The sequence below is a fragment of the Hemisphaericaspora subhashii genome (genome assembly GCF_019202705.1).
Source record: "Hemisphaericaspora subhashii strain CBS 10753 chromosome Unknown scaffold140, whole genome shotgun sequence".
Classification (NCBI taxonomy): Eukaryota; Fungi; Ascomycota; class Pichiomycetes; order Serinales; family Debaryomycetaceae; genus Hemisphaericaspora; species Hemisphaericaspora subhashii.
Genome location: NW_026057186.1, coordinates 1 through 24,177, shown reverse-complemented (window position 1 = coordinate 24,177; position 24,177 = coordinate 1). Strand labels below are relative to the sequence as shown.

The window sequence follows — 24,177 nt, the reverse complement described above, 5'->3', positions numbered from 1 at the left end:
AACTTGAGCCTCACCATCCAATCAGTCTTCTATCTGAAAGTTAGACAATGACAACTAGAAAAGATAGAAAGGAGATCTTAGACTCCTTAGAAGATGAATTCCGATCAGATCTATCAATCCATTTATATTCTACAGTTCTTCTACATCGAGTTAATCCTTATTTCCCTCGACGTCAATGGTCTGCATGGCCGTTAGATTTTGATGATGTTCCAATACCGAAACATGAATATGAAGATAATTTAATAATAAATGAAGGGTATTATGATAAGGATATAGAAGTTGATTATGACGGATATAGACGAGTAAGGAATCAATATAAGAAACTGCGTGATAAAACCAGGCTGATTGTTTCTAATGACAATGAAGATGAGTCAGAAGAAGAAGAAGATAGTGATCTGGATAATGAAAGCTCGGATCAGGAACAGGATATCCAAATCAAAAAGCAGGAATATGACCCAATAGATCTCGTCAAGAAACCAATTATAAAAGTCACAATGAAAGAATCGGTCCCCAATTCAAAGACTCTCCTACTTAATGAATTATCATCTCAGATCCAATCCAAAATCAATCAAAAGATATCTAAAATGAAACAACATGGAAAGATCAATGATAGTCTAGAAACAAGTGATAGCATGTCTTCGAATGTCATGTTTAAACAATTGTCACATCAGCTTGCCAATCGATTTGATAATATGCTTAATGAATTGCTAACTACCACCACTAATACTACAAGCCAACCTATTGGATGGCAACGGGTTCTTCAAAGTGCACTCACAAGTGAAAAGTCTCCATATAAAAAGTTGAATACTGAAACTTATAGAAAATTATATTCTCGTTGTGAAGATGCATTTGAGAACATTCAGTATAATTATGAATTTGATGATTTGGAAGAGGATATGCCCCAAGATGATATTGAAGTGATTGGAAAAAATGGGTTTAATGTTGTTAATTATTTGATGTCATTGAAGGATGAACAACTGACATCAGGAAGATTACCCTATGAAGGATTGGCAAAAGAATATTTATTGAAGCGTGAAGCTAAGTTGGAACAATCAAGGACTTTAAAGCATCAATTTTTTAAGATGTTAGAAATTCAGGAAAAGTATCAAGAGATGGATTGGGATAAACACATTAAAAGAAGTCGAAAAAAACAACGGATCGCCTTGGAGGAAGATCTAAGTAATGTTGAAGAATTAAGAAGGATGATTTGTCAAGATGAAAATAATACCATTGATGAAGACACGTACTTGATAAACAAATAGATTAATTAGTTATGGAATTGTTAATATTATTTATTTAACAAAAACAATACGTACTATACACAGCAAACTATATACGGCATAGCTAAGAACATATTTAATCTAAAAACCCAAGGATTACAAAAACAATACAAAAACAACAAACTGAAAAAACTCAAACCTATCTAAAACCAACAACTCTCTAGGCTGTCTTTTGGTAAGTCTCGGTAATTTCAGTTCCGAAAACAACATCCCAGAATCTGGAAGTAACACCATATCCTAAATCATAATTCTTATAATGATGTTCTAAATGATATGTCTTTAACTCTTGTAAAAATTGTGGTAATTTAGTATGATGAATTACATAATGAGTTATATCATAAATAATATACCCTAAAGTTCCACCAGAAAATGCAGAACAAGCTTGATAGAATGGAAAAATGGCAAAAACAAGTTTATAGAATGGGAATGCAAGTATAAGGAATAATGTTGGAGGCATAACCAATCTATATGGATCCATTGGTAAATAATGATGAACACCATGTAAAAGGAAATGAATAGTAAAAGCAATACTACTTTCTGGCAATAATTTATCCATATGGAAAATACATCTATGTAAAAAGTATTCAACAAATGTCCAAACAAATAATCCTAATACCCATAAACTAAGTGCTGTAATTGGACTTTGATTACTAAAACCAACATAAAAAAGGGCAAAATTACATGGAATCCAAATAATTGGAATAACCCACCATGGAGTTTTGGAAAGTGGTTCTAAAAAGTTTCCAAAAAGTGGTGCTGAACCTTTACCATAATGTCTTGGTCTATGAACTTGATCCAAATAAAATTCTTTAGTAAAATTCCCACGGAGAACTTGCATTAATAAAGGTTTATTCAAGTCTAAAAACTTATGCTTCTTAGCATCTTCACTAAAATCAGTCTTAATCCAAAGTTTTTCCAAAGCAGGTAAATGATCATGAAATTCATACATGTCAAAATTCTCATCATCACTCAAAGTAACATCAACTCGAGTATTATTCTTATTTTGAAGTAAATTCTTTTCTTCTTTAGATGTAGCTAAATATCCAACCAACATGTCATCATCCAACATTTCGTAAGCACTTTCAGAATGAACATGGGACACGACATCGGCCATAATACCAGTAATATCTTTCCCAGCATAAGGAAGGATAATATCGGCTCCGCCCGGATGTTCACCAATAAAATTACTCACATCATAGACTTTTCTTTGATATAATGTTACCCAAATATCTTTCTTGGTGTTGTGTTTGGCCACCTCGGCGGCAGACATCAAAGGTAAACTTCTAGACATCTCTGGCTTTATAAAATCTTCTTTCTCTATCAATGAATAGCTTTCTGGGTAAAAAAAATTTGGAATTTCTTTCTTTTTTTCTTTGTTTGTTTAAGTTTGATGAGCGAAGGGAATAGACGCGTCTAGATTCAAGCGTTCAAGATGGGAAGAAATTTACCTGATACTATATTATTGTACAGTAAAGTGTAAACAATAAAAAAGATTATTTGAAAAACTACAAAAGAAAAAGTAAACTAATCAGGGTTTATATATTTGTCAAGACTTAATTTTTTTTTTCGTGTGTTCCATTCATGCATTTATGGTGCCATAAACGGTTAAACAATACACTCTAACAATGGCTCAAAACCCGTGTCACGTGACTTAACTCCGCTGTATGATTAGTTGTAGTTTGGATGTTGGCGGAGATAACTTTGAGATAAAAATTAACCTTTCCAACTTTCATTACCCCCATCGTAACACACGCCGAAAACATCCACTAATAGGCGGGGTTAAGATAGTTGCAAACTGGGGGGACGTTGATCTTGTTAGGTTGTTATATTCAAACCAAACATGGGGAAGAAAGGTGGCAATGTGTTCTCTCAAGGGTANTGTATAATTCCAGAAATTTCATATGCATCTTCTGGACTCACAACTCTCTTGATTATCGCCTCAAGTCACGAAATGTATTCAGAGTTAAACTACACGATTCCCTACATGACTCTGAAATATGTAAGTCGCTCTAAATTTCATTCTTTTAAATTTGTCCTAAACTATATTCACCTATTTATATAACTAGTAAAATTTGAAAATCGAGTACCCACCCAGGGGGCTCAAACCATTCTTCAAAAATATAATATTTGTAGACAAAACTATTAAACCTCTATACGTGCAGCATTAGCATGTGCATTATTTCCAAACTCAACCATTTCTAAATCCATAGCATCATTATCCGGTTCAATATCATCATCAAGTATCATATTATTCTCACCAAATACAGAATCCTTAACATCTTCATCCTCTTCATCATCTCCATCTCGATCATCATCACCCTCTATATCATCCGCAGTCTTACTATCATCAGTTCCCATCTGTTGTTCTAAATGTAAAGTATGATCAACTAAATTTAAATAAGCATACATGAAATTAGATAACAAGACTTGTTCACGTAAGGATCGTTTGGGATTTGCCAATTTTAAATGAGACAATCGATAAATTGCTCGTTCAACATGTACGGGGAATCTATAATCAAGCATGACCAATGTCGAATTTGATGGTGGAGGTAATGGGAATCCAAATGCAGAATCGGTGAATTCTATAGGTTGATTGGCTTTGGAGGTTCGTTTGATTGATTTTCGTAATTTTTCTTGAATGTCCAATTTCTCCTGTTCTTCTGATCTTTCTTGTTTATTATTGTTATTATTATCTCCACCAGCATCGGTAGTTTGCTCTTTAGATTGTTGTTCCTGTTTATTCTTCTCATCATGATGATCATCGCTCAGTTTATTTTTCTTGGAAAATAATCTTGACTTCTTCGGAGTTGATTCTGATTCCGGTTGTAAATCTTGAATTTCAATCGTAACTTGTGCTTCAGGTGAACTACTTGCCTTGTCAGGTTCATCTTGTTTATCTTGAGCAACTAGGGCATGTTGTTGTAATTTCTTCTTCTCATATGCTTGTTGTTCACGATATTGTTGTTCTTTCATTCTCTTAAGTTCAGCTTCTAAATTCTCCTTATCCTCTACACTTGATTGATGACGACTCTTTTCTTCGGAAGAGTCTCGATTGCCATGTTGGAAAACGGCTTGTTCTTTCTTAGCACTATGATGTTCCTTGACTAATCTGACTTTGGATCTCTTCTTGAATAACAGCTTACTAGCTTTCTTCTTGACAACCTTTGAATCTTGATGTTCAGCATCACTCTCGATACTTGATCTACCTTCACCTGAATGAATAGACGCAGCTGCTGAAGATGGTGATTTCTTTTTGAATAATTTAGAAATAACATTCTCTTTTGATTGTTCTTCAAGACTAAGTCTTGGTTCAGCTTGTGCTTGTTGTTGATATAATGTGACTTCTGGAGATGAGACTGATCTAATTGGTGTCTTTTTGGTTTCTGGAAGTGGTGGTAAATTGTTCATATCTACACTTGAAACACTGGCTGATCTTTCACGTAACCAACCCCAAGATTTCTTCTTCTTGACCTTCTTCTCTCCACTGTCGTTCTCTGGCGATGTTGGAGTCAGATGATGATGGTTGGTTAACAATCCAAATGATTTCGATTTCTTAACAGTCTTTTGATCAGAAGAAGAACTGGTTGTATCTTTATGTTTCTTAGATTCCTTCATATTCATCTTTTCTTTATAATTATCAGAATCAATAATTTCCAAATTCGGATCCTTATTAAATAATTTAATCTTAACTTTTGATTCCTTCTTACGTAATTTATCTTTACGTATTGACATATCCTCACTCTTTGTCTTCTTCTTTGTTTCCTCTTCTTCCTCAAAATCAAAATCTAATTCTAAATCAAGCGGCAATGGTTCTGAAACATTCACACCCACAATCGGATCATGCAAAGATGGTTTTCGCTCTTGTTTTAGTTGTGGTCTGTTCGCAACTTGAATATTCTCCAATATCTTCGAATTCGAATTCATATCGGGTTCTTCTTCCTTATCCAAAATCTGCTGTCCTTCAATCTCAAGCTCAAGCAATGTCTCATGTCCCATCTCATCATCATCATCATCCTCATTCTCATTTTCTTCATCAGAAAGATCCAAATCCTCATCAGCATCATGATCAACCACAGCAATATCACCAAGACTATCATGATTGATATCAAACACAAACAGAGAATCATCCACATTCTTATCATCATCAATAAGGTGTCCATTAAACACGATCTGTTCCGATGCTTCTGATTCTTCTGGTTGGAGTCTTCCCAATTCTTTCAAGGCTTGTTTCTCAAGTCCGAGTTGATCTTCAATCGAAAGGTCTTGATAACTCACGTCAAAACTGATATCTGTCGGAGTTGGTGGCTGACTAGCCTCTTCCCTAGGTTCTTCCCTGACTAATTCCTCCGTAGGTTCCACAACAACCTGTTGTTGCTGTCTACGATGCTGGTCTCTATGATATCCATTAACTTCCGGTCTCTGATGGTGATGATGACGATGTTGTTGTTCTCTCTCAGCTTCTGAAACTATTCTCTTACTACTACCCGATTCAGATCTATTCAAACTTTCTTTAAATTCATTAATTTCCGACCGTAATAAATCTAAATTCTCATTCAATTGATGGGATTTTAATGGAATTGGTCTATATGGTTGATGCAATCTCTTTTGATAATGATGAGGATGAGGATGATGATTATTCTTATGTTGTGATGCAGGTGGTGTTTGTACTTGTTGAGATTGACCTGGATGATGTTTTTGAAAACTAGATACACCGCCTTGGGTTGGAGAACGTTGGGGAAACTGGTGAGAACTTTCAGTTGGTGATTTCGGAGGCTGTCCTGCAGGATGTTGAAGGCGGAATTGATGTTGTTGTTGTGGATATGGCACCGATTGTTGTTGTATTTGTTGATGATGACTATGACGAGAGGACGATTTCTGATATGGTCCATGGTATTGTGAATGTCCAGAAGGTGGATATTGACCGTCAATTGGAGAATTCTGATGCGGTTGGATATCAGGTAATGGTTTTCCAGTATTTCCAGGACTTCTTTGACGATGATGTCTTCTTGAAGATGGGAATCCATGTGGAATTGCCATATTCATAAAATCTGCATTTGTGGCCGATGGGATTTTCTTTTCATCAAATCCATTATTATATTCAGATTGATCTTGTTGATTATGACGTGACAGGACATGATGGTGATGGCTCAGTCTCGATTTATGTTGTTGTGGATAGTGTTGTTCTGGAGACTTTTGGCCACGATTAGGAAGTTGTTCTTGAGAATGTTGTCTCGAATGAACCTCGCCATATTCTGGTGATCCTTGTTTCATTTCCCGTCTATCGGGGTATTCTTGTGATGTTTTCCTGGGTCTTCCATCTTGATGATATTCTGGATGTCTTGATGATGACTTTTTAGGTCCCATACGATCGAAACTCATAGGTCTTGTAGATGTTGGATAAGGTCCATCAATCCCAGTATAAGGAATCTCGGCTTCATCTGTTGTATTGTTATGCAGTGCTCTATGTCCTGTGACTGTTGTACTTACAGAATCACTTGGTCTCTTATAACTAAATAATATTTGAGAATCACGAGCACTTGGTTTTCTTGTTGGTTGTGGTTGTGATTTTGATTTCAAATTTGGACTAGTTGATCCGGGTGTTTTCCTATAATTAGTTCTTCTACTTCTTTTTAATGCAAAATCTTGACTTTGAATATCAACTGGAGGTAATTCCTGACGTGATATTAATCTCTGTTCTGCTTCTCTTTCTGCTTTGATTTGTGATTCTTGAAATTGCTGCTGTAAACGTTGTTGCAATTGTAAAGTACTTGAAAATGACAGATTACCCCCGTTACTATCTTGTGAAGAAGATGTTGATCCTGCTACTGATCCCGTTGTACCTGTCATTTCGTCCATAGCCATTTTTTCAACATCAGTATATCCTAAAGCTGCAGTTGATAAAGTTCTTGCTAATGTTACTGTATCTTTTTTATCCATACCTGCACGTCTTGATAATTGTTCCAATTCATTTGTTAAATCACGTAAAGAAGGATTCAGAAATCGATTACTATTCCAAGAATCACGTTTTGAACCTTTCACTGGTGATGCTGAAGATGATTGAGATGATGTACTTGAAAGTTCAGACTTTCTAGGTGAAACCAAAACAAAATCGTCATCAATATTGAATTCTTTTGTCGGAGAGATAGATTCCAGTCTTTCTCGTTTCTCATGTTCATCAGCAAGTGATGATTGACGTGATAATGATGATTTTTTTGAGATATTGGAAGATTTTGATAATCTTCTTTCCAAAATTTCTTCAACTTGAGATTTAATTAATGATTTAAATGATTCTGGATTAACTTGTGGATGCATATTTGCAGGTACCCATATTTGTGAAGAATCAAGAATAGCTTCAGTTGAATCGTCATCAACTTGAACTTCATCCTTCAAATTGGTATCTTCTTCCGTTTGATGTGAAAGTTTGGTAGGACTAGATACTTTTTTCATATTAGACATATTATGTTGAGGAATTAAATCTTCATCATAGAAACCATTATTAGAACCAAATGGATCTATAGCATCCATAGAACCAGGAAGTAAATCAGGATCATATTGCATTGTATGACCTAAAGATAATCTTTTCAAAGCAGCCACCATTTTCTTTTCTTGTTCGATATCTTGAACTGCTGATTCATAGTTAGAAGAATCTGATCCTCCTCCACCATTTTGAAAGATTGAATTTATTGGAGACATATTTGCATATGGGAAAACGAGTGTAAAAATATATTGATGGTTGATAGTGTGTTGATGTTGATGCTGATGTTGATGTTGTGAATATGTTCTAGACACTACCTATTACGACTTATTGTGGTTATTGTCGTTTGTTGTTTGTCGTTGATTAAGTTAAAATAGGAGTCAGTGAATATCCGCCAAACAGTTTTTTATTAGTTGATCTTTTGGGAGTGTTGTAAAAAAAAAAATTCTGTTGTGGAAAAAAAAAAAAGATTTAATAAAATTCGTTTAATTTTTTAATTCTTATTTTTTATTTTTGGCTGAAAATTGGAGAGGACTAAAACAAAGATAACCACCTGATCTCTCTCTACACAATTCCTATTAATTGACTTTAATAAACTAACTAAAACAAAGGGATACTGAAAATGGTATTAAGAAATGTGTAGAGGGACTTTATAGAAACTATAAAAACTATAAAGTGTAAAAAAGCAAGTAAAAATAAGGCAAACACAAAGAAAACTGTAAAATTATTAATTCGTTAAATTTCTCTCGACAACCAAAAAAAGAAATTGGTTGCCAAAAAAATAAACACGTTAAATTTTTTTTTTAAAGTTTACATAATTTTCTTTACTGTTTAAATTAAACTTGTTAGAAATCAAAAACCACTAAATTACGACAAAACTTAATTAATTAACTTTGTATTTATAAGGAAACTCTGACTGTAACTTGATGAAAGGCAACTACTGTAAAACAGAAGGTGTACACGTCCAAAATGAGAAGACTCTAGACACAATTAAAACACGACAATACAGAAAAGTGCGCCGCGACTGTATTTATTATTTCTGATCAAATGTTTAAGGGGTTAAATTTTCTTCTCAAACGAGACTCGTTCAATCTCTCTTGGGGCACCTAACTGATAGTGGGAAGTACAAATTATACCTTCTTATCTATTAGTAATATCTCTCTTTTCAGTTACACTCATCGCTGCTGCTCTCCAGTCTTTAGTGTACTCCTATTGATTGATGTACGAAGGCGAAGTATCTATTATTGTATTTTAACTTAGACACACGTTGTTTTCTAAACTTGTCATTGTTCATACCCCATAATTCCCATTGTTTTCTTGCCACAATTAAAAAAAACGAATAGCATTTGGTCGGACGACTTCTAAAACTGTGTGTTTCCGTTCTACAAGTCCGTAATTTGTCATGACAATATATAACTGTACATTGATGTTACAAGAATCCTCTAAGTAAACTTTGATCTGACCTTTTCTCTAACTAATTATTTTTCAAAACAAACCAAGTATTAAAAATACCCACAATTATTAGCAGATAATACATAACATGATGAATTAAATCCTTTGAATCAACCAACAAACTTGGGAATCCAAAGAAATTACAAATCATATGAATCACAATCGTTGACCAAAGATTCTTTTCTGCAATATTTATATAATAATAATTACAAAATATCCCAAATATTGAAGTATAAATAAATTGAAATCCGCTTGTCCTTAAAATTTGTCCAATTGGTATTTGTCTAAAATATAATTGAATTCCATGATGAATATGAGCAATACCAAATAGATATGGAGTAAATACCATGAAATTAGGAATATACTTCTCCACGACTAATATTATCATTCCTCTATAGATCAATTCTTCCGAAATTGGTGATATTATATGATCTCTAATATGATACAATATACTTTCATCTCGAGATATGAATTCAATATCCCTAATTAATAATCCTTGATAAATACTTGAACTATATAATGTCAAGATAAAATACAAAGATTCTCTAATTATCTTATAATCCTTAATCAAACTATCTGTCTTCGTATATCCAGGAATTATCCCCAAAGATCTAATATTATCTAAATATGATCCCTCAACTAAATTTGGAATCAATACTAACAAGACTGAACATAATATAATTATTCGTTTAATTCGATGTTTAACCACCTCAATATCGTTTCTATCTTTATCTCTCAAACTAGGAGGTTGGGCAAAGTATATGGCAAACACGTATGATGACGCGATTGCTATGACAAGTAATACATGTCCAATCATTAATAGTTGTCGATGATTAAGTGAAAGATGATCAATTGAGATTTGCATTGAGAGTGAAAAATTGCGCGTTGGGTTTGAATTTTTCATTTTTTTAGTGAACAGACAGCAAGGTGGTACAAATTTATCTTGTTTGGTAAAGGTACCAAGAAATTTATAATATTTTAGGAGGTTTCATTAATTATTTCCAAGTCTGGAGAATTGCAGTAGAAGAAATTACGTAGTACCAATAATATTTTCTTCGTTTTTGACTTAATTCTTGGCCGGTAGAATTTTTCTTTCCACGGTCGATTTTTTTGGCTGCAAACCAGAACTCAATTCAATGAATTCAAATTGTGCCGCCAATTTATCAGGAAATGAAATAAAGTACATTCGAAGATGAAGATGGCTTAATGTAGATATGCCTTTTTTTCTGATACAACCATTTATTCTAGTTCTCATACATAATAACATACAGGAATATAATAATCAGATACACAATTAGAGGAACAAAAAAATGGATCAATATATGATGCAAAAGACCTCTTATAAGCAGTAATTCTATTAGGTATATAACGAAATGCCTTAATATATATATGAATTTAGAGCCAGGTTAAATATTTTATAAACCCCTGAAATCATAAATTCCTAAATTGTTGTACTGCATTCAAATGCATACCCTTTTATATGGCTCGAAAACTAAAAACCCCAAAGCCACATTCGTATAATATTCCGATGTAACTCCTGGATAATGTCGACCAAAGTATCAGAAATATATAAATACTGAATATCCTCCTTTGAATAGATTCTCTACATTCTTGAAGATAATTTGAGAAGATTTAATTAGAACATGCGTGGTTGGTTCTTACGAGATGCTAATCAATTTCCGTAGTGGAGGGAAGTGTGGCCATTCTGTGACTCCGGGAGTTGACCAAAAATACATTCCCTTCAATATCCGTTCTATTACTTTGGGTGTATCTTTATTAGCCATTCACCAAAGTCTTGAAAGTCAATTGAGTTTCGTTGTCCAAAATTTGGCCGTTTTTCATAGAGGAATTAATTACTTTGCCCAACCAGAACTAAACAAGGAATCTGGAACTTGGTCCAATGAGTAGGCCACTCATGAGTCGCGTCTCACACTTGCCTAACTTGCGCAGTCGGAGGGATTGAAACTAAGATAAACCCTACCTAAAGAGCCAAGGGTTGATGTCGTATTTCATGCTATTACATTTGTACGTGGGTTGCAAAAAAAAAAGTAAGAAGTTTCCAATTCTTCTTTAATCAACCCCGATATCATGCATAATTCTGGGATCGAACCGTGCGTTGTTTATATTGACATTCCCGTTACTTGGTTTGATCACTGGTTCCTTGATTGATGGTGTCTTGTTGGTATGTCTCATAGAAAGTCAACCTTGTTGGTCTTACGATCGAGATATTCTTTTTTTGAATTTTTTTAGGTACAATTCGTTTGGGTCGATAGGTCTTGATTAGTTGGCTTGAACAGAAGGAAATGGAATAGTGGTATATCTTACTATAGGAAAGACCTATACTGGGGTGTGGCTCTTGGATGGGGTAACTAGAAAACACAAAATTATTTTGTGCAATTTGTGCCGTAATCGGCGCCTGTACCGAAATGTGACTGATTTATAGTTGATGTTTGGATGTTTTGTCCCATAATCCAATAGATTGAATTATAAAATTTCTGACTCATACGCGGCAAGCTTATCAGTGCGCGGTTAATTTGGGTTATATGCAGGGCATAATAATAATTACAAATATCAAAATTTTTCATTTCATACACCACCTTGAAGGGTTTTCAATTTCAAAAAATTTCTTTTCAACTATTCCTTTTCTTTTGTCAATTTTCTTCTTCTTGAATATACTCATAGATCAACAGACATGTTAAGGATATCACAAATCAAGAGATCTTTCTCAACCACATCCACATTATTCCGTGGACAAAATTTAACCGAAAAGATAGTCCAAAAATATGCGGTTGGATTACCACCCAACAAAAAAGTCTTCAGTGGAGATTATGTCACAATCAAACCCGCCCATTGTATGTCTCATGATAATTCCTGGCCAGTCGCTACCAAGTTCTTAGGATTAGGAGCTAAAAAAGTCAAAGATAATCGACAAGTTGTATGTACATTAGATCATGATGTACAAAATAAGCTGGAAAAGAATTTAGAAAAATATAGAAATATTGAGAACTTTGCGAAGGAACAAGGTATTGATTTCTATCCTGCTGGAAGAGGGATTGGACATCAGATTATGATTGAAGAAGGATATGCCTTTCCTTTGAATTTGACGGTTGCTTCAGATTCTCATTCTAATACATATGGTGGTGTTGGATCATTGGGGACTCCGATTGTAAGAACTGATGCTGCTTCAATTTGGGCCACGGGACAGACCTGGTGGCAGATTCCTCCAGTTGCGAAAGTGGAATTAAAGGGGGAATTACCAGCAGGTGTAACTGGGAAAGATATTATCGTGGCATTATGTGGGGAATTTAATAAGGATGAAGTCTTAAATCATGCAATTGAATTCGTCGGGGAAGGAATTAAGAAGTTACCTGTGGATTATAGATTGACAATTGCAAATATGACAACTGAATGGGGTGCTTTATCTGGTTTATTCCCAATTGATGAACCTTTGGTGGAATTTTATAAACAAAGATTGGAAAGATTAGGTCCAAATCATCCAAGAATTAATGAAAAGACAGTAGAAGAATTATCCAATAACAAAGTCAAGAGTGATGATAATGCAGTATATGCCAAGCATTTAGTTGTTGATTTATCTTCATTATCCCCATACATCTCCGGTCCAAATTCCGTCAAAGTTTCCACCTCCTTAAACGAACTATCAGCCCAAAATATCGCCATCAATAAGGCATATTTGGTATCTTGTACGAATTCTCGTCTTTCCGATATCCAAGCTGCTGCAGATATAATCAAAGGACATAAAGTTCATCCAAATGTTGAATTCTACGTTGCGGCTGCATCTTCATTAGTACAACAAGATGCAGAACAAGTCGGCGCTTGGCAAACCATGTTGGAAGCCGGTGCTAAACCATTACCTGCCGGTTGTGGTCCTTGTATCGGTTTAGGAGCTGGGTTATTGAAAGATGGAGAAGTTGGTATTTCGGCCACGAATAGAAATTTCAAGGGGAGAATGGGGTCTAAGGATGCATTAGCCTATTTGGCTTCTCCTGAAGTTGTGGCTGCTTCTGCTGTTTTGGGTAGAATTGGAGGTCCTGAGGAATTACAAGGTAAACCAGTTGAACCAACTCGTGAAATTGTCAAGTCGATTGAAGTAACTCAACCTAAACAAACTGAGGCGGTTGAAGAAACTGGCGGTGTTGAAGTACTTGAAGGGTTCCCTAAATCGATTCAAGGTGAATTGATTTTGTGTAATGCTGATAATATTAATACTGATGGGATTTATCCTGGGAAATATACTTATCAAGATGATATCCCCAAATCCAAAATGGCAGAAGTTTGTATGGAAAACTATGATTCTCAATTCCATTCTAAGACCAAACCTGGAGATATTATAATATCTGGATATAATTTCGGTACTGGGTCATCTCGTGAACAAGCAGCAACATGTATTTTAGCAAGAGGGATGAAATTAGTTGTGGCTGGTTCATTTGGGAATATTTTCAGTAGAAATTCTATTAATAATGCTTTATTGACTTTAGAAATTCCTGACTTAATTAATATGTTGAGAGAGAAATATCAAGGTTCTGATGAATTGACAATTAGAACTGGTTGGTTTTTGAAATGGGATGTTACTAAGGCACAAGTGCAAGTTGCTGATGTTGAAGGTAATTTGATTTTACAACAGAAGGTTGGTGAATTAGGTACTAATTTGCAAGATATTATTGTTAAAGGGGGTTTAGAAGGATGGGTTAAAGGCGAATTACAAAAGGAAAATTGATTTTCTCCTTGTTGTTCTTAATTGCATTGTATGATACTTACTCTGTGTATCATTATTTATATACTGTACATTCAAAAATAATCGAAAAGATAGATAATGTAGTTGAATTTGTAGTTACTGTGGATGCGTGTCGTGCACATGTCTAATCGTTTCATATGATACCTGTTGAATGCCCCTGAATGGGAGAATCTATTGTGAGACTCCCACAGAGATATTGCACGTTGTTCTTGTAAAAACGTAGATAACTGTTTACGTACTACGTGAACAGTGTGGCATAGATTGTGTTGCCGTGGCTGTCAGTAAACGACCGCTGATTTGCCTTAGAGATAAGAGAGGTTTTGTGTTTGAATTGTAACTTCCGTGTTTGGTTGTCAGGTTAAGTAATTATCTTTTTCTGGTATCTCTTTGGTTGATGTTAAGTACGGAAAGAACAATAGAAAATAAAATTTTGCAGCTATCGTTCCCATGTGAAAATGCATTATCACTAAATATGAAACACGCTTTTGCGAGAATTAATAATTGACTTAAAAATACTGACGATCGTGGTTGAATGAAATTGATCTAGAAAAACCAATTGGAACTTAATCTACTTGTACTATGCCCAAGTCCAGCGGATTTATAGAAAGGTTTTCTGTGTAACGGGATAGGGGACCCATGCAGAGTGACGTGCAGGAGAAGGTTGTCAGGCTTTTTTTGAATGACACCTTAATAAGAAAACTAATAACTATGCAACTCTTGGAACTTAAATAGAGAGAAGTCATCAATTTCTAATTTTATTTGTTTGTGTCTTTCTTTTCTTTAATGCATAAATTATTAAAATTATTAAAATTAAAATTCTTCTTTTCTTGTGAAGATAATTAAATTCAAATTAAAATTATAAAATGAATTGAAAATTTCTCAATTCTTTTCTCGTTTGATTAAAATCAATCAATTTACATTAAAACAAACCAAAGGGATATTCAATTGTTCATAATGAATTTACTATTTGGGTTCATCCCAGTACCAACAGCATTTAATAACGTTTACAATTGGTTTGATAGACTGGTGTATTATATAATAGAAGTCATCATGTTGGTATTGTTTTATGCTCATATTACAAAAGATTTTATTGATAATTGTATTAAGAATTACAAGATTATCTCAAGTTCATATAAACATAAGCTTTACAATAAGATAAACTGATTAACTAAATTATTATTATTAACGATTTCTAACGGCTTGCATTTTTTCAATTCTATATTCATTAAAAGAGATTGGTCTATTTGACTCATACCTTGTTTGCTATTCATTATTTGATATTTGTCCCATCGCTTTTCGTCCATCCCCAATGCCAATTGTAAGCTTTTTGTTGTTGATGAAATTTTCATGTTTTTTGTAATCCAAAAAGAAAAGTTCTAATTATAAAATAATAGAAGCTTTTTCCCACTTTTTTTTGTTTTGTTGAATGGTAAGATGTCGATTGTTTTTTTGGTCTTTGGGTTTGCTATTTATTTCATTTCATTTATTGTGTCATTTTATAGTCATATATACATATTTATCTATATTCTTAAACTAATACACATATCGCTAGTGTTTTACCCCCCTGTAGATAAGTAACTCAAGTTGTCACTACAATATTTTTTAATTGGTAATTATGAGATCAGAATTATTTTTTTGTTCTCCGCAAAATTTTAATTTGTTCTGTTGCATGGTTATGCGCCATACATGAAACTTTAAAAAATATTTGTGACATTTCAATTGCAACATGTTTTCGCAGACCAATTTATTACACCTATATTTTCTTAGCCAGTTTTGCAGCAATCAATTTATATATCTGTCATTTTCAACGCAACATATTCAACGAGGATTGTTGTAATACACTTTTCCGGGGAGCGGAATCAATGTAATACATAATGAAGATGTGGTCTTGTACTGCAAGTACTAATAGGACATCCAATTAGCCAACACAAACAAGCTTTGAAGGTTTACTGTCAAGATGTGAGGGCTCAGAACTAAGAATCCAATTCAAATATCTTGGCGACTACTTCGGAATTATGTGTTTTCCATTTATCGTCCACTTAAAATTGTCTTTCTATACTGAGTCGAATTATTGTATGAAAGTTGTTTTATCCTTCTAAAGAACCTTTCAATTGTCTCTCTATCTGCATTTTGAGATTGCCGGCCGATTCAACCTTTAAGCTAAGACGAAGTCCGCTGACAATAATTTCAAGAATTCTAAGAAGCTTGGCTTTGTGGAGTCGCTCTCTAAATTAGTCGCGTTTTCCTAGCTGTGCACTGCTATCAATTGGTAAGGCAAATTGCAAAATTTTATGTGCACACCCGTATCAGCTTGAAAAATTAATCTGGCATTATCTCTTCAATATGGTTAACCGAGAGTTCAAGAGTTAATTAATGTTACATTATCTACGATTCTACAATAATTCTCTTTTGGATAATCTTATTTTCTGTTTATAAAAGCAAAAAATTATATTTTACACATTAAAACCTATTAACCCTTAACAAAAAATAAGAAGAAACCCCTGTAAAGAAATGAAAAGATGTATCAAAGACTAAAGAATCAAACAGCTGCGGAGCACGTTTATTCTTCGTCTTCTTCTTCTTCGTCTTCAGCGACAGAGTAGAATTGTAATTGATATTGGTTTTGCTTAACAGCAACAAATCTAATCCAATCTCTGATTTGGTTCTTCTTTAAGTATCTCTTGGTCAAGTACTTTAAGTATTTACCAGAGAACTTGGTGTTAGAAACAACAACAACCTTGGTACCTTCGGAAGTAACAGAGATTTCATCACCTAAGTTACCAACAATACCTTCAACCTTGATATGTTCAACAAGGTACTTAACGTAACCTTCTTGGTCAAAAACACCATTTTCAACTGGAGCGGAGGTATCAACGACGAATTTCTTAGCAGCCTTAGCTTTCTTGGAGGTCTATAATTGGAAAAGGTTAGCCTACCGTACTCAAATAAAAAGTTCCCTATCTTCTAGTAAATCAAAACTAAAGAAATAAGAACCATTTGACAGCAAAGCCTTCCCCCCAAATACGGGTAAAGAAGAGAGAAACAAGGGCAAATCTTTTCAACAAATAGGTTTTATTGTGTAAAATAATTCCATCATGTCAATTTGTAAAAAAAAAAAAAAATTCCAAACCCGTATAACTATGGGAAAAAGTTATACTTTCAAACCGATCGTCTCTCTTAATGTTGTGGATATACTATATTGATTGGTATCTTTGTTAGTTTATTTCATTATATACATACAATTGGAGCCATTTTGTATTATTGTTTGGATGAAGAAGAAAAGAAAAGCAAGATTGATGGGAATAATTTTTCAGCTTTAAATCATCTATAGTGGACCTCGACTGAAAAAAAAAAGTTGTGCGAAATGGTAGGTACACGAAATTTTTCTGTAGATTTCAAATTCACGTGTTTTCTTGTGGATTAGGTCTGGTGCCCTAAAGTAGTCATCTGAGTCATCTTTGCAACACATCTCGTATATGTGTAAATATGTAATTAATAGACGTCACCCAGACATCATGCGAATTTAAGGACTTTTCAAGATCTAGGTATTAATATCTAAGTCTAAGTTGATGCTACCTCATTTCTAAAGTAGAAGGACACGTTCCCACCAAAAGCGAGTTGACAACCACAATAACTAACAAAAGTGCATTCCTAATCTATAAAAAACAAAGAGAATGATGACTCTGAATCATTCCGCCAACAAAAAAATAGCCATCGTCCAATTAAATTTGCAACTAAATAAGCAGGGTGTACAACTCTATAAAAATCTCCTTATTCCCCCCTTTATTTTAAATTTTTAAACTTTTATTTAGATTATTTCCTTGCTTCAATTCTTTACTCACTACTGCAACAATGCTTAGAAGATTTATGTCCTCCAGCGCCCTTAAGCACTTCCCAAGAACTTCCGCGACTTCATCAGCTTCCATCAACTTCAACATCAACACAATCACCAAAGCCCCCTCTTCTGCCAATGGTTCAATTTCTCCAATTGAATTAGCAAGAACCAACCCGCCAATGTCAACTTGGACCAAGGACCAAATTAAACAAATCTACAACACCCCATTAATGGAGCTTATCTTCCAAGCACAATTGCAACATCGTCAATATCATGACCCGAGTGAGGTTCAATTATGTACATTATTATCAATCAAGACAGGGGGTTGCTCTGAGGATTGTAAATATTGTGCCCAATCTTCTCGGAATCCCACCGGATTGAAGGCGGAGAAATTAATCACCGTAGATCAAGTGATGGAAAAAGCCCGGATTGCGAAACTGAACGGATCCACTAGATTTTGTATGGGTGCTGCGTGGAGGGATATGACAGGTAGGAAATCGGCAATGAGGAAGATTGGTGAGATGGTAAGTAGGATAAATGATGAATTGGGGATGGAGACTTGTGTGACATTGGGAATGTTGGATGAGAATCAGGCGAAGGAGTTGAAGAAGCATGGATTGACGGCTTATAATCATAATATTGATACTTCAAGAGAACATTATCCAAATGTGATTACTAGTCGTACTTTTGATGATAGGTTAGAAACTTTGAAAAATGTCCAAAATGCCGGGATTAGTGCTTGTACTGGTGGGATCTTAGGTTTGGGGGAAACTCCTGAGGATCATGTTTCCTTTTTGTACACTTTATCCACAATGGAAAAGCATCCTGAATCGTTACCTATTAATCGATTGGTCCCAATCAAAGGTACACCAATGGAAGAGGAATTGAAAACCTTACCTAAGGAAAAACAATTAAAATTTGATCAGATCTTAAGAACAATTGCAACTGCAAGATTAATAATGCCTGACTCTATAATAAGATTAGCTGCTGGTAGATATACCATGAAAGAACATGAGCAGTTCATATGTTTCATGGCTGGTTGTAATGCTATTTTTACTGGTGAGAAGATGTTAACTACCATGTGTAATGGTTGGGATGAAGATATTGAAATGTTGGCAAAATGGGGTTTGAAGCCAATGAAGAGTTTTAGAAATAAATTGGAAGATGTTTCAAAACCACTCTCTCCAGAAAAATCAGATAAACCTGCCACTATAGCAAATGTTTGATTTATGTTTTATATAGTGTTAATTGCTAAAAACTTTAAAGGCGAGGATATTCTCTTTAATGTTCTTTATAAAACTTGGTTATTGGCGTATGAGTGACCTCTATAGGCAAGAAATACCTGGCGATATTTTCTCTCCTTGATCTATATTTGAATTGCGCTATGTTATGTTCATCTTTCGCCTGGGCCCGTTCCAGTTTCTCCACATCCCCTACGTTTCATCATCTTGCATGCTGTTATTACCGAAGAATGAAATATGCTTCGATTAAACAGAAAACTGATGAAACTCTATGTATAGACATACCGGTAGCTTGAGAAACAAAAATGTTTAATGATCCGCTAACCACTATACCTCAATAAAAACGTTAAAAGCACAGGCCCACCTTTTCTGGGGATCATAATTCTTCAATTCCGGAAACAGCTGACTCTGAACAGAAGTTAGGCTGGGTGGCTTTTGTTTATTCTTCTCAATACAGTAATCATCTTCTGCTTGTCTAAATAGGAAGGTACTAACACCTGTTCTGTACGTCATTATTAGCTTCTAAGTCTCTTCGAAATGAAGCTACTATATCTTGTTTTAGCGCATGGTAATTTAGTATACTTTGCTTCTCATTGTATACAATAAACATTAATATTATGAACAATACTGCCAAAACAAGGAATAATAATAGTCCTGCCAATTCTTCATTCATTTTGATGTGTGGTTATTCTATTTATAGCTGGTTTTAATTGTGCTAAGTGTAAAGTTGCGAATATTTCTTACTATTGAGTTTGGTTCCAAAGTGGCAAAAAGTTGTTGGCTAGTGTTTATTTATATCTAGATATTGGATCTGGTCTATCTAAAGTGTAATGAGTAATAAAGAAAGTTATGGAAAGCAAATTATCACAAATCGGTATTTCGTTAATGATAAAAATTGACGAAAGCTTAAAAAATAATTAATATGCAAAGTAAAAATCGCATAACTTTTTAAGGAAATTTCTGAAACATCGAAAATCTCACCAAAATTCAACACGAAACTGAGAATAGAGTTCGAACTAAATACATACATTCTAGCTTTATTTTTCGTGTAGTAAATTGTTTAGGTGAATGTGTTTAATGTATAAGGTGCTAAAACGCGATTGGGTGATTTGTCGTCAAATTTAACTGGGAATATTCATTAAACACTTTCAGAAGATACTGGTGAAGACCCTAAGAAGAGTGTCTACATATATTCACGTATATTGAGATTCTCTAATGGGTGGATGCTTTTTGGGCTTATTCCAAACAGGGGATAGAGATGTTTGATGTGAATGTCTCGTCACCTCACTCACATGTTTCAAGTTCCAATTGTATGGAAAAAAATAAATTTCGCACCCAAATCGAATGATTATTTTTTTCTTGTGCTTTCTTGAAATCTATCGATAAACACATACAATGAAGTCATTACTAATTACAGATTCAATTATACCAGCAATTTTGTAATTATATACATTAAGAAGGGTTCCTCTGAGGGATGTCTTGAAATTAATCAGTTTAGACTAAGGCAATGCCATGCTATTACAAGATTTCGATTGGCTGCAAATCCTAGCTTTGGATTTGCAATTGTTTGCTATTGTTCTTCAGAAGATAAGCCCTTTTTCCAAACTCGCACTTAAATAAACGAATGGGTTGCTCCCATAAACGGTTGGAAGTCTCCTGAAATATTGCTACAGACGGCACTGATTATTCTAATAATGTATTTGATACGAATGTTGATGGTGAAATGCAGAATCCATTATCTATTAGAAGCAGCCAGAGAGTTATTGTATTCCATCAAAGGAAATAGACTTATTGATGCTTTCCGTCATTTCTCTCCAAGAAGGCAACAATTTACAAACCACCATAATACTAACGTTCGACCGTTAGATCTTATTTATATTAGTGGAAATATGAAATCTTCTTTTTATCAATATAAACAGCATAAACATGATAATGTGTTGAGTACGCATGATACAGTTAGTATTTTTATGGTATTATCCAATCATCCAAAGCTTTCTGTGGGGAAAAAGTGTTTTGTAATTAGGATAGATTACTTGAGATTGAATCATTTGTGGAGGGCCCTGTACCGCTTCCTGCAGATAATTTAGAAGACTTTGTAAATAATATTCCAACAGCTTTTCGCTCAAGGTGTAAATGTAAAGCTCGATAATGTGGGGTGGGAGGGGGGAGGGGGTCGACGATACTGACAGTTTTTTAACTTAGTAGTGCTTCTCAAAATAAGGTTTTGTGAATGTATAGAATTTCGTATCCATGAAAATTCAATTTTGTCAAGGATAGATAGAATACCTTTTATAAGATCAGGATATCAAGTTACAGGTAGTTTAACCAGATTACATTAGTTTCTGAAAGAAACCTGCCTCATCTCTTACATCCGAATCGTGGGGCTTTTGGATCCGAGTTTTCGCTTTGTGCCAAGACTCACATCTTATTAGTAAAATGTCCATTTATCCTTCTTGCATAAAACCCCGAAATAAAAGCTATATCCACGGGAGATATAAAGAGGTGTCATAGCCTCACAATGTTAAAAGGGGAAATGCTTTGTAGATTTTCTTTAATGTTATAAGAAAACAAAATGGTATAAACTGTTTTACCATTTCTGAATTGCCTAAAACAACTGTTTGCCACCATGTATTGAGTACAATTTTAACTCGGAATACTCTGATAATTACGATGAACAATGCTTACTAGTTCACATTTTATGCACTTATTTTTGCTAACTGCGTATGGTTAACGTTTGCAATTCTCGACGCGCCCTTCTTAAAAATAAAAAAATATTTTTTAGGAACTTCTTTGAAGAAAATCACATACCAACAAGTGGAGCAGAAAACCCACACACCCTACCTTATCCGTCCAAAATTTGCAACAAGCTTTTACAAGGGTAAAACTAGAAACTGACTTGGCGTTCCGGTTGTGGGGCTTCTGATAGCCGCGAACTGAGGGCAATTGCTTGTAGAGAAGCATTTCCTTTGTGGAAATTGTATTCCCTTGTCCATTTATCCCCACCATGATTATGAAATATGGGGAACAAACCAACATATGCTGGGTGATGCCCAAATGAATATAAATAGAGGACCATTTCATTCGCTAAAATGATTTTGGGTTCAGCCGTATAGTAACTAAAAAACTAACAACAAAATGGAACCAAAACATTCAAAGCGTTCGCTTGATATTATTTCCATAAAAGAAGAAAACGCTCTTATCAGGGCTGCTACATATAATGAAGACAATGAAGAATTACAATTTGCATTATTCAACGACAAACCGGACTTTTCTCCGCATGCCTTGAAACATTACTTTGGAACGAGACTTTCAACACTCATGGATTTACCTCTCTTTCACAGAGAGGAGGGATGGTTAGAGGTGCTCAATCCAATCCCTGGGTTAAGAGAAATGACCGCCAGTAATTGGAATTTCTATTTTTTGGGATACTTCGGTTGGGTTGTTGATGCGATGGATTTCTTTTGTGTTGCTGTTGCTGTTCCTGAAATTGCTGCTACTTTAGGTGTTTCCGTGACTGACGTCAGTTGGGGAGTTACATTAGTGCTAATGCTTAGATCCGTGGGTTCTCTCGGATTTGGTATTGCTTCAGATTATTTAGGAAGAAAGTGGACCTATATTATTATTGCAGCTTGTTTTATCGGTGTCGAGATTGGCACTGGGTTTGTTCAGACTTATGAACAATTCTTAGGGGTTAGAGCCTTGTTTGGTATTCTCATGGGTGGTATGTATCCGATTGCCATGGTTACTGCTTTAGAAGGACAGCCAACAAAGGCAAGATCAATTCTTTCTGGGTTCTTCATACCAGGATATAATGTCGGGTATCTTTTTGCGACGATTTTCTATCGGGCCTTTGTTGATACCTATAAACCAGGGGAAGGATGGAGATCGCTTTTCTTTTTCTCAGGTGGTTTGTCGGTCATCTTAATTGTTTGGAGAGTGTGTTCCCCAGAGTCGCCAGATTTTATCAAAATCCAAGAAAAGAAGAAGAAATTCAATGCTGAAATGGAAAAGGGTGGTGGATTCTGGAAGAAGTTTGATTATAGTGTATTAGTCACACTTAAGACGGAATGGTTAATGTTCCTATACCTTGTGATTTTGTACAGTGGTTATAGTTTCCTCGCTCATGGGACTATGGATTTGTATGCAACACTTTTATCTACCCAATTCAATGTTAATGTTGACCAAAGAACCCTTATCGTTGCTATCAGTAACGTCGGGGGTGTGATCGGAGGTGTCTGTATGGGTAATGCTTCTGAGATCTTTGGAAGAAGATTAACCATTATAATTTCTATGCTCTGGTGTGGTGCCTTTTGCTATCCAGCCTTCTTCAATGCTGACAAGAATTGGTGGGCATATGTGTTGTTAAATGTTGGGGTTTTGGGTGCTTGGGGTGTCGGTCCAATTCATCTTTTAGAATTGGTGAATACTACCCACAGAACCTTATTAGCTGGTTTAGCTTATCAATTAGGTAATTTAGTTTCTTCAGCCTCTATGACGATTGAAGCAAAACTTGGAGAACTTTTCCCAATTGAAGGGGCCGCTCCAGGAGTATACGACTATGCGTTGGTTATGTGTATTTTCTCAGGTGCTATTTTTGCATTTATGATACTCGTTGTTTTCCTTGGTCCGGAAAGATTCCATAAGGAATTAAGAGTTATTGACGATGTGCATGAGCTTGAAGATCACGAGGAAAAAGCGGTTGACATGAGAGAAAACAAACCAACCGTGTAAGCTCGTGAAGGAGAGGTGATGAGATTGTTTATATTGGTTGAAGTATGTCGTTTTATATTTGAATAAAGTTATTTCTTTTTCGGCAAACGTAGGAATTGGTGATTGCTATCAATTATGTGTAGCAGCAAGTGTTTTCACAGTCGAACCAATCTTCCCCCCCCCCCCACAAACGCATTCTCGAGTTTGAAAAACTACATAAATTAAATTTCTGGCGCAATGGCCAAAGATATCCAATCCATTTAATATTAGCCAACCTCATTAGGAAGAAGATGGGTCCCCATGGTCTAGGAACTATAGAAGCCTTAAATTTGGGTTGTGTCGGAGATATAGAAGGAGATATAGAGATAGAAAATATGTGGTTTAGTCAAGATAATGGATTCCTGGCCCATATCCAATTTTCGATCAAAAGT

At 34.9% G+C, this 24,177-nt stretch overlaps 8 protein-coding genes across 8 annotated transcripts; 4 read left to right on the top strand and 4 right to left on the bottom strand. All coding sequences in view use genetic code 12, as the record gives it.

Moving 5' to 3' along the window:
* Positions 1-47: 47 nt before the first annotated feature.
* J8A68_000170 (uncharacterized protein) lies at positions 48-1,262 on the top strand (the record flags this gene model as incomplete). Its single annotated transcript, XM_049405321.1, has 1 exon — positions 48-1,262. One exon carries the CDS (start codon positions 48-50, stop codon positions 1,260-1,262), a length of 1,215 nt encoding a protein of 404 aa, XP_049266527.1.
* Positions 1,263-1,440: 178 nt separating this feature from the next.
* Positions 1,441-2,571, bottom strand: SCS7 (fatty acid alpha-hydroxylase; the record flags this gene model as incomplete). Its single annotated transcript, XM_049405310.1, has 1 exon — positions 1,441-2,571. One exon carries the CDS (start codon positions 2,569-2,571, stop codon positions 1,441-1,443), a length of 1,131 nt encoding a protein of 376 aa, XP_049266526.1.
* An 851-nt stretch (positions 2,572-3,422) lies between these two features.
* Positions 3,423-7,973, bottom strand: ZDS1 (Zds1p; the record flags this gene model as incomplete). The annotated part of the gene is made up of 1 exon (XM_049405299.1): positions 3,423-7,973. One exon carries the CDS (start codon positions 7,971-7,973, stop codon positions 3,423-3,425), a length of 4,551 nt encoding a protein of 1,516 aa, XP_049266525.1.
* Positions 7,974-9,229: 1,256 nt separating this feature from the next.
* RCE1 (CAAX prenyl protease) lies at positions 9,230-10,024 on the bottom strand (the record flags this gene model as incomplete). The annotated part of the gene is made up of 1 exon (XM_049405288.1): positions 9,230-10,024. The coding sequence occupies one exon, from the start codon at positions 10,022-10,024 to the stop codon at positions 9,230-9,232; it is 795 nt and encodes a 264-aa protein (XP_049266524.1).
* Positions 10,025-11,899: 1,875 nt separating this feature from the next.
* Positions 11,900-13,942, top strand: LYS4 (homoaconitate hydratase; the record flags this gene model as incomplete). Its single annotated transcript, XM_049405277.1, has 1 exon — positions 11,900-13,942. One exon carries the CDS (start codon positions 11,900-11,902, stop codon positions 13,940-13,942), a length of 2,043 nt encoding a protein of 680 aa, XP_049266523.1.
* Positions 13,943-16,520: 2,578 nt separating this feature from the next.
* On the bottom strand, positions 16,521-17,212 carry J8A68_000165 (60S ribosomal protein eL22; the record flags this gene model as incomplete). The annotated part of the gene is made up of 2 exons (XM_049405266.1): positions 16,521-16,871; positions 17,201-17,212. 2 exons carry the CDS (start codon positions 17,210-17,212, stop codon positions 16,521-16,523), a joined length of 363 nt encoding a protein of 120 aa, XP_049266522.1.
* Positions 17,213-17,812: 600 nt separating this feature from the next.
* Positions 17,813-19,021, top strand: BIO2 (biotin synthase; the record flags this gene model as incomplete). Its single annotated transcript, XM_049405254.1, has 1 exon — positions 17,813-19,021. One exon carries the CDS (start codon positions 17,813-17,815, stop codon positions 19,019-19,021), a length of 1,209 nt encoding a protein of 402 aa, XP_049266521.1.
* Positions 19,022-22,171: 3,150 nt separating this feature from the next.
* On the top strand, positions 22,172-23,767 carry J8A68_000163 (JEN1; the record flags this gene model as incomplete). The annotated part of the gene is made up of 1 exon (XM_049405243.1): positions 22,172-23,767. One exon carries the CDS (start codon positions 22,172-22,174, stop codon positions 23,765-23,767), a length of 1,596 nt encoding a protein of 531 aa, XP_049266520.1.
* Between the last annotated feature and the right edge of the window lie 410 nt (positions 23,768-24,177).